The 10,242-nt window shown below is 46.5% G+C and overlaps 1 protein-coding gene across 2 annotated transcripts in view; it reads right to left on the bottom strand.

Moving 5' to 3' along the window:
* Window positions 1-664: 664 nt before the first annotated feature.
* The window catches only part of Cgnl1 (cingulin like 1), a 169,910-nt gene continuing 160,332 nt past the window's right edge, over window positions 665-10,242 (bottom strand). For both annotated transcript variants that reach the window (XM_046460784.2, XM_046460785.2), the window contains 2 exons: window positions 9,810-9,973; window positions 665-8,832 (listed from right to left, as the gene is read on the bottom strand). In XM_046460784.2, coding sequence (XP_046316740.1) covers window positions 8,697-8,832; window positions 9,810-9,973 — 300 coding nt within the window. In that variant the 3' untranslated portion in view covers window positions 665-8,696. The remainder of the gene's footprint in view (window positions 8,833-9,809; window positions 9,974-10,242) is intronic.

The raw sequence follows: 10,242 nt of genomic DNA, 5'->3' as shown, positions 1-10,242 counted from the left end.
TTCACATAGGCACATAGCATAATTTTTTCTTTTTTTATTTGTTCTTTTTAGATATACATGACAATAGAGTCTATCTTGACATATTACACATACATAAAGTATAATTTACTCTAATAGGATCCCATTCTTGTGGTTGTGCATGATGTGGAGCTTCACTGGTCATGTATTCATATATGAACATAGGAAATTTATGTCTGATTCATTCTACTGTCTTTCCAGTTCCCCTCCCCCTCCTTCCCTTCATTCTCCTTTGTCTAATCCAATGAACTTCCATTCTCCTCCCCCCTCATTGTGTGTCAGTATCCACATATCAGAGAGAACACTCAGCCTTTGGTTTTTTGGGGATTGACTTATTTCCCTTAGCATGATACTCTCCAGTTCCATCCATTTACTGGCAAATGCCATAATTTCATTCTTCTTTATGGCTGAGTATTATTCCATCGTGTCTATATAACACATTTTCTTAATCCATTCATCTGTTGAAGGGCACCTAGGTTGGCTCCATTGCTTTGCTATGTGAATTGAACTGCTATAAACATTGATGTGATAAAGCAATGAGTATTTTTAAAACTCAGTACTCCTTGCAATATACACCCCTCCCCAAAAAAATCCCCCTTTAAAAACCCAAAATGAAACAAAGAAAATGAATCAATATAGACAGGTCTCAAAAATCATAATTTTAATGTGAAAGAACACAGAATAATATGCACATAAAATTTTAAACACAAAAATATCAGTGTTCATGGATACATAGATGAAAAAATACATAACGCTGAATATAATTCACACCAGATTGAGAATAGAGGCTGCCTTTAAGAGGGAGATAAATGGATGAGGCAGAGTGAGGAACAAAGGGGAATCTTCAACATTATCTGTAATTTTTTCTTTTATTTAAAAATGTGAAGCATATATGAATAATTGCTAACCACTCTTAAATTCTGGGTGGTGAAAACCCTAATTTCTCAATAAAACTAAACCCAAATCCCCAATTTAAAATTCCCAGAGATTAGATGTCATGCTTTGCTACCTTGCCTATTTTTGTCTTCCCCATTTGGAGCTCTCTGAGGTTGCAGATGTTGGTAGCTGAGTCACTGGGACTAAGTCCACACACTGGTCTCAATATCTGGGAAGCAAGCTCTGGATCTAGGCTGGTACTTCTCAGAAGCACACATCCCTTTTGATGACCAGGGGAAGTACAGTGCTGTGGAAAAACCACTCCTGAGCTATTTAGCATCATCACTGGCCTTCAGCCAAGAAGATTTTGATCTAGCATTGCAGCTATTTTGTGGCCCCTCGCCCTTAATGGATTATGCAATGCGCGTGACTTCAGTCTTGGCTTGGCTAGGAAGGCTGCTCTCTAGCTCCAGAACTGTGGTGACCTATTGGGCCTGGACAGCCCACCTCCTACTTTATTTGGCAGAAGAACACTCTGTGGAAAAACAGAAGTTTCCCGCATATATAATAAAGCAAACATGGGCTCTCTCTCCCTCTCTCCCCAGTGTGGAAGCTCGATCACTAAGGTCATAGAGCCGTCCTGTCCAGGCTTTTCAAAATTACTTCCCTGTTGTGTGGTCTTTCCGTCGCCTTCTTTTTCCTTGGCTTGATTTCGCCCCCAGCCTACTTCACACGGAGGAACTCCGTCTCAACCACCCAGGTAGGATGCGGGCAGGACAATGCTTCCAGCCCACATGCCTCTGACTCTCACAAGGAATGGACAGCCCTGGTGACCTTGGGCACCCCAGCCTTTCCACAGGACATGGTAAGCCCCCAGACATTTTTGCACCACAATTTTAGGATCCAGCAGCATTGAAACATTCCGACAAAAGTGAAAAAATTTGACAGGAAGTGGAAAGAGAATAGAGTGACTTACTTCCTCTAAAATCCTGTTTCAGAAAACCAGCCGGGTTAAGGAAGCCATCCACATGTAAGTCAGAAACCCTCAGGAGGGCCAGAGCTGTGTGATTCCTAGGTCATAGGAAGGGGGTGCAGGCAGTTTGAATGGAAGCCAGTTCAGTTTTCTAGTTTATTATCCAAATGCCAGAAGTCTCTCCAGAGAGAACACACAGGGGCACGGAGGAGCTAGGAGTCCCAGAGGGAGCTTGGGCACTGTTGACCGACCCCTTGCCTGGCTCTGCAGGGAGCCTTGTACCTGGCTCCAAAGAGCCCGGGTCTACATGCCCAGTGATAGGCAGGGCCAGATGAAAGACAAGACAGCCTAACCATAGAGATCAGATCCAGGAGACCGAGAGGCTAGACTGGCAGGCTTATCAGCCAGGCCCTTTCAAAGGCAGGAGGGCATTCAACTGGAGGCACCTGCTTTGTCTTAATCTCCAAGACCTTTCCTAGAAAACAAAGCTGTCTGGAAGGGCCAGGCAGCTGGAATGCAGCAAGGCCAGCCAGCAGCTGGGGGAAGTGGCTTGTAGAAAAGAGAGGCAGGTGGCTGCCTTCCCTTGGAGCAGGCCTCAGGCTCCAAGGGCAGAGTACCAGGAGGCCAGGGACTATGACTCAGTGAGACTTCACGCCAATGTCCTCAGCTAAAGACATCAGCAGTGACTATTTTGGAGGGACAGCATGATGAGCATGGCCACATACAGGGAAAATCTGGATTACTAGGAGCAGCAGAACGGGACTTTATCCTACCCCATGGTTTACTAGTTGATGACTTGGCATGTTGTCTTTCTGCACATGTTCCAGAACAAGTAAAAGGGGTAACACCACCCACCTCATAGGGAGCAGATGAAATCAAGTAAAGTGCAGGGATTTCTGGTCACGGGGTTTGCTCATTGCAGCATTTGCTCTGTTAGGCATTAATAAAGAATCACTCCTACTGCCCCCAAAATACCACCAGGTCCATTTCCAGGGCAAAGGAGATTAATTGATGTCAAGTCTCTGGGTAAGGTCCTAAAGGGATTGGCTTCTGTTTTGTAGGTTGATTCCATCTCCCACCTGTGCATACAACCCCTCCAAAAACACACCACGAGGCACCCAGGGTCAGACCAGTTTCCACAGATGACATCCCATTACTCCTGGGAAAGGCTGGGGACAGATCTATCTCATTTCAAGATCAGCTGCCACACAGCCCTAAATCTTCAAGCTTTCTATGCCCCCAGAGCCCACTCCTACTGTGACCATTCCCCTAGCTTAGTAGAGACTGTGTTGCCACCTCTAGGAAGGCAGTCCACTGCCCCCAAGCCTAGGGTTTCCAGACTCTACCCACAAATCCCATATTGCCCTGGGGTGGGAGGTTTGAGAATGACTTCTCTTGATTGCTCTGTTAGGGACAATCTGATGATTTCAGTTTGCAAGTGCAGTTCTGAATGTCAGGCTAGCATGCATGGGCTAGCATGATAAACTTACAGAGGGTTGTCATCACAGAGCAGTCTGGGGGTTGGGAGGGCACGTATTCCCTATGAGCCACCTAAACTCAGGGACTTGATAGTGTTGCCAAAAGACCACCCTACACTGAGAGCCCTGATGACCCCCAAGAACAGCCATGCTACCCAGATAAGGCTCAGAACTAAGTCAGCACTGCTGCAGGGAAGATTAAAGATAAAATGAGAGCTCCAAAATCCCAGTCACAAAAATGGCGCCAGATGGCAGGTTAGAAGAACAGCTAAAAACACACAAACAGCTACATCCATGAGGTCTGTGGCTTCAAAGGCTCTTTGAGTTCCACTTGCCTCCAATGGCACTGCTGAGTGGAGCAGGCTGTCAGGCTGCATAGAAACCCACAAGTGAAGCTCCAGGCAATGGGAGGTCGGGGGAGGTTGCAGAGTGTGAGCTCCAGAGCCAGACCCAGGGTACAATACAGTGCCACATGCCCTCCCTCTGCCTAGGGTGCCTTGCTTGTCACAACAGTACCCACTGGGGGTGGGGGTGTCATTAAGATCAAATGAGTCCATCCATGTAGTGTGTTTAGACAATGCCTGGTATCAGCTAAGTGTTAAATAGGTTAGCCATTGAACTGTACGTGATCTTGAAAACTGGGTCCTGACTACAGATAGGGCTAGCAAAGCACAGGAAGAACAGATAAATTTTGCCTGGCATAAATATATAAAGTGCCGCAGTCCGGCTGCAGCAAAATAACTGGGGGGTGACAAGCAACTTGTGTAGATTGATACAGCAAGAGTGGGAGCCATTTATTGTAGGACAGGAGTGGTATATATACATTCCACACAGCTTATCTTAATTAACATAAGCTCAATACAGCAGTCAACCAATAAGGAATCTCCACACTTAATGGCTCGCTGGCGTTACTTCACAAACCACTCCCTCTGGCAAAATACCAGGCGCCATCCTGACTTGTTTACAGACCCTAACAATAAAGGACTTCTTTTATACCTAATTTCCATTTAGTTTAGTCACCACCACTTTTGTATACTGTAAGTTCCAAAGGTCCTAGCCTGGGGCTTAAACTTTGTTTAGTGTTAGCACAAGGCCTATGCTCGCAAGTTCTATTCTACCAACAGTAAAAAGCCCAACTTTCCAGAGACTCAAATTCCTTACTGCCAAAGTTTCTGCCTTCTCCAAAATTGTTTTGTGTTTACCCATCAAACCTTTAAAATCACATTCGCAGACCATAAGCATTGCTGACAATCTGGTAAGACCAAGTAAGATTCTGCACGTGGGCAGTTTGTCATCCTCTCTGCACACAATACGTATTGTGGAATGTATTTCTGAACTGCTCAGGCACATTCTCCAGCCTTGCTGAGCTCAGCATGGCTCATACTCCAATCTTCTTCATGGGTGGAGGCTTGGCTGGGCCTTGGCTCACATGTGAAAATCAGGGATGACATTGGACACTGTGTATCTAACAGGTCTGAGACCAGGACTTAGGCATGGTGATTTTTCTGCAGAGCCTAGATTTCTGGATTTGGGACTGTTAAGCTCCTGATAGAAACTTGTTGTCCAGTCATTTTTCCCTACCATTTAAAAATTTAGAACAGAAAAATAACTAACAACAGTCTCCCAACTAAGACAGGCTCCCTGTTACTATGGGCCAGGCCAAGGAAGGAATGCAGAGAATGTGGAGCAGAGAATGCGGAAGAAGCCAAAGGCAGTCCCAGAAGGATTTTCTGCCTTTGGCTGTGGGCTCCTAATCACATTCCTCCTGTCAGCCTGAGGGACAGGTGCCACTCAGAATCCCAACCCCCAAATGGATGCTGGGGTCAAAAAGGGGTCTAAATAGTTTCAAAAGAAAATATCAAGGGGTGACTTTCACTATAAAATTATATCTCAATATACATGACTTAAAAAAAAAGTAAACAGAATTTATAAAAAGGCCTGAAGGACTTATTAAAATTAGAACATCTCATTTGCATTTGGGATGCTCCTTCTACTTAGAATGAGGGAAATGAATGGCTGGTTATCTGAAAGATCAACACATTTACGTTGACAGGGACCATGATGGAGCTCTGGGCAGGAATCGGCAGTCAACTGCAGTGGCAGCTATGGAGGATGGGAAGGGCAGTGGAAACCACCAGGGGTGCTGAGAAGCAGCAAGCCATGGCCACCTTTAGAACTGGAGCCCGAGGACAGGAGCTCACCCAAGTCCCAGGAGAGCACAACTCAAAATGCTGCCCGGAGCAGGGAGCAGTGGAGAAATGCCCAGAGCCAGCCAAGAGAAGCCAGGGCTTACCTAGAGAAGTCTCCAGAAGAGAGGGCGGAAAACCTTCTTTGGTTTCCTATAAAACGGAGACCATGGTGCCCACTGTTGCCTACCATGAGGTGGAGAGAGATGGTGCATCACAGGTTCTCCTGTGATGGCAGGAGAACCCACCTGAGTTTAGGGAAAGGAAGAAACCAAGGTGCTTGCTTATTATGGAAATAATAATGCTTCTCCCTTTGCCATTTCCTGGTATGGGCAGTGTGGATTTCCCAGAGCAACACAACCATCCAGCACCACTCATTCCCTAAGCATCCACCACAGAACACTCCCCCACCTTTCTATTTCAGAAGCTGGTCCCAGGGCAGGAAGCGTCTAAATTCTCCTTCCTCCAGTAGATCCCAACTAGAGTCACCTTGACAGTTTCTTGAAGAACACAGAATCAAGTTCTGCCTGGTGGTGCATCCCTGTAATCCCAGTAGCTTGAAAGGCTGAGGCAGGAGGATCACAAGTTCAAAGGCAGCCTCAGCAAAAGCAAGGCACTAAGCAACTTAATGAGACCCTGTCTCTAAATAAAATACAAAGTAGGGCTGGGGATGTGGCTCAGTGGTCGAGTGCCCCTGAGTTCAATTCCCAGTACTTACCCTCTTTCCCCCCTAAAAAAAGTTCTGGAGAAAATAAAGTAGCAAAAATAGTGGAAGAGGCACGATTCCCATTGGATGATGCTGTTTATTGAAAGGAAATCTTACATGGAGGTAGCCACAATAAGAACATCTCTTCCCCATGACAACAAAAAGCAACCAAACCATACCCGAAAGCAGAAAACCAACAGAATAAGCCAATTGGCATGATAGAAGGACACTTCAAAGCAGGGAAAAATATAATAGATATATGGTGATTGTCTCAACATTGCATTTGGCCACATATTTGTTTTTACATAAAATATTTTCTTCAAGCTAGCTAAAGAAAACTCTTGAGCAGGGTTAGTTTTTAAAGCAATAGACAAAAAAATATGTATATATAATAAAATCAAATAATGATAGCATATTCACACTAGGAAGGACCTGGGTCTAATCGTCATCTTGTCCCAGGCAGCACCCTGTTAAGGTCATGGGTAATGAGATGAGCTGGGACTTGAAAAAAAAAAAAAAAAAAAAACCTCCCTAAATCTCAGTCCAGTCAATCCCTTCCAGTAGCTTCCCAACCTGCTGTATTGCATGCCAACTCCATTATAGCTTAGGAATGTGCAATCATTCACAGGTTTAGAGGCCTCTTATCTGGGTGGTAATGTGTGTGTTTGGAATGGTGGCTTTGCTTCTCTTGAGGAGCACTTTTGCTTCTTGTTGCCAGCCTCACAGCTACCAGAAAGAATTAACCAGAATAAGGAGCAAATCAGATGCTCCCTCCCGAAGTCCTCAGGTGTGCTGTCTGGAGTTCAGAGTAGGCCAAGGCATTTCTGGGCAGGCTCATTGGCAAATGGATAGTAATGCAGCAGAGAAAGGAAGACCCCTCCCAGTGTGACTTCAGACTAGTCACGTTCCCCAAGAAGACAGAGGGATGTGGGGCTGGGCATGGAGGTGCTCAGCCCTGTGTCAGCTTGATTATTCTCTGTTGCCCTCTTCCTTGAACTCCAGGAGGGGAGGAGTTCTCGTCACTGCTGAGGTCCCAGGGCCAAGGACTGCACCTGATGTATCACAAATGCCCAGGACGTACTTGCTAAATGGGTTAATGGCTAAAAGGAAGAATCTGTCCACACCCAGAGGGTAAGCAGAGGCAAGAACCACCCCCAGCCATGGTGAGGGGACAGTAACCCTGGAGGTGGAGAAGGGCTTGGTTCTCTGGCTCCAGACACTCATCCTTCAACTGGGCCCATCACTCTGAACCCTGCTGAGTGGGCTCCGTGACTTGCCCCAGACCTCACCCATTCCCTGTCACTGCTTGCAGGAGGGTGAAAGAAGACCTCAGTTTGCATATCATGCCATTCTTTCCTCCCTCCTTGACGTCCATCTGAGCTCCAGCTCAACCTACCTCTTGTCTACACATGCCCCAGCTTTCAAGAACTTCTGTCTTCCTCACACTAATCCCACACACACAACCCATCTCCCCCTTCCTTCATCACTTAACCAGCCCTGTCCTGTCACTGAAGCCCAGGAACCCTGTCTCCCTGTGCCCTGCTATTTTCCCCATCCCAGGCCCAAGGGCAGTGGGGGGAGGAAGGAGACATGACAACGGGGCCCCATCCTTACAGAAATCACACCACTTGTTAAAAACCCTGCATACAAGTCTCCCCTCCCCACCTGTATAAAAGAAAGTGGTGACTGGGCACTGGTCTTAGCATGGTTCAGAAACTATAATTTTAGGTAAAATAAGTAGCCAAGGTCATAGATACAGCCTACAGGTAAGCGACCTTCTATCAGCAAGCTGTTTACCCAGATCACCTGAATACCGACTCGCAGTACTGATTATCCACTGTCACTATGTCAATTCCTTTTGTCCAACTCTGATTTTAAAAGTGGTCTTCATTCTCCGTCCTCTCTCTACTCTTTAACACTTAAAACCTAGTAGCTTCATATTTTAAGAAAGAATACTCAATATAGTGTGTGAACTTCACAAATTAGCCACCCTACAAAGGCTCTGGCATATTCCAAAATGGAACAGCAGCAGTCTGTGAGAAGGTCTGGTTAAAATATGTACAGTCTACATGTCACTTCCTTATCCGCACAGTGACTGTTAATAATAACTAGCATTTCGGACCCTTTCTCTTGGCAAAGGAGAGGAGGGCAGAAGCAGCCAATGAAAGTGGCCATGGAAAACGGCTGTGCAGAACGGGGCCTTCAGCCTATCAAATTATATTTTTGAAAATGCCCCATTGGGTGCTGGCTTCTCTTCCTTGTTTTAAATTGCAATAGCTCCATAAGATTCAAGAGCCACTGGACCTCAGAGAGACCCTAGGGAGGAATATAAGGTTGAGGAACCAGCATGTGGTGTGAAAAGGAAGTGGTGGGTCTCAGCTCGAGACACACTTCCTTCTGCTTTGGATGGCTGCAGTGTCCGTTAGGAAGGATGGGCCACTTCAGCCCTGGACGTGGACTCAGATCTGGCTGGTGGCGGTGCTGTCCTTGGGAAGGGAGTAGCTCAGTGGTGCCTCATAGAGGCTTCCCCCATCGGTGCTGAGGTCGTCATCGTCGTCCATGTCATCCAGCACTTTACTGGGCAGCTTCTTAAGTCTGCTGAAACAATAAGGGGCATGTTTCCTGGCCCTGGCTAGGGCTTATCTCTAACTTGGAGATGGAAGAAGATCTTGAGTTCCCTGTTCTCCCCAGACCGGCACATGAACTGCTCTGCACCTCAGTTCCTCCAGGTAACAAACTACCCACTGCCCACCTTTCACTACCAGAATTGATGTTGGAAGGCTGGGCCAGGATCAGTAGTATTGGTTCTTCCTTTGGTGCAAACTCCAACATGGCTTGGCAGGCACTGTTTTCGACCCTGTCTTAATATTTTAAAATTTTCATACCTTATTCGTCAGATTATATGCAATATTTTTTTTTCAAATGTTGCGTTAAAATGTTATTTTGATTCCTTAAATGTTGTACCCTAATGCTGACCTTAGGGCCAGTTTCCTAATGAAGATGCCCTGTGTTATAGGATTCTAAATGGGCTAAAGCCCTTCTGTCCATTTATGAGAACTACCTGGGCAACTGGCACAGAGCCCCCCAGGCATGGCCAGTCTCCAAGACAGGCTAACTCTATAGATAAGCATGAACCTAACCTCAACCCTCCCCTCAATGCCCTAGGCACTGATTCTGTGGTAGGGAAAGCAACCATCCTGCCCCATCTATCCTCATCATTAGAACTTCAGGAGAGGAGCTTGGGAGATCCCAGTCTTCCATGAGATAAACAGGCTAGGCCAAGAATTGTCCCTCCATGTTGGTGAGAGCTAGTCTGACCTCTGAGCCTCAGTTTCCCTTTATGGTCAACAGGACTATGACACTGAAGCACTGATGTAAGGATGACATATGAGACCTGACTGAATATGTGGAATGACAAATTAGACAAAATGACTTTCATTTCTAGGATGGGATGACCCCAAAAGGCAACAATAAGGAACTGGCTTGGGACAACAGGAATGGGGATGTTGTGAAAGCGTCAAGAGCTCCTCAAACATGGTGGGGGGTGAACACAGACCACCACTTTTACCCACCTTAAGTCCTTCTTCATGGAATTGAGCTGCCCCTGCAGCTGCTCGTTCACATCTATCTGCTCCTCCAGCTCCCTCTGCAGCTTCTTCTTAGAACTTTCCAGTCTGTCGATTTCCTCCTCAGCCTCCTCTACCTGTCGCTTCATTGCTTTCAGGCGCAAGCTCAGCTGCATTGGGAGAGAGGGCGGGTTGAATGCTGGCTGAAGGCCATACCCAGCTAGGACATAGAAGAGGTCCGGTAGGAGATGCCAGGGGCCCAGACACCTCCTCCTTGGGCAACCAGTCTCATGGAAAAAGAGCATCCTTGCTGAGGACCAAGTTTAGGGTTTAAAGTTTACAGAGATCCCCTACTTCGGTAGGCTTTAAGTCTCTATTCTGTGATGTAAGTCAAGAGGAGGACTCGGCCCCACTCACTCCAGGCATCTGGCCTCCTCCT

The sequence above is a fragment of the Marmota monax genome, unplaced genomic scaffold (assembly GCF_021218885.2).
Source record: "Marmota monax isolate L192 unplaced genomic scaffold, Marmota_monax_Labrador192_F-V1.1 WCK01_AAM20220418_F8-fsc00001, whole genome shotgun sequence".
NCBI lineage: Eukaryota > Metazoa > Chordata > Mammalia > Rodentia > Sciuridae > Marmota > Marmota monax.
This window is presented reverse-complemented; position numbering and strand designations above follow the sequence as displayed.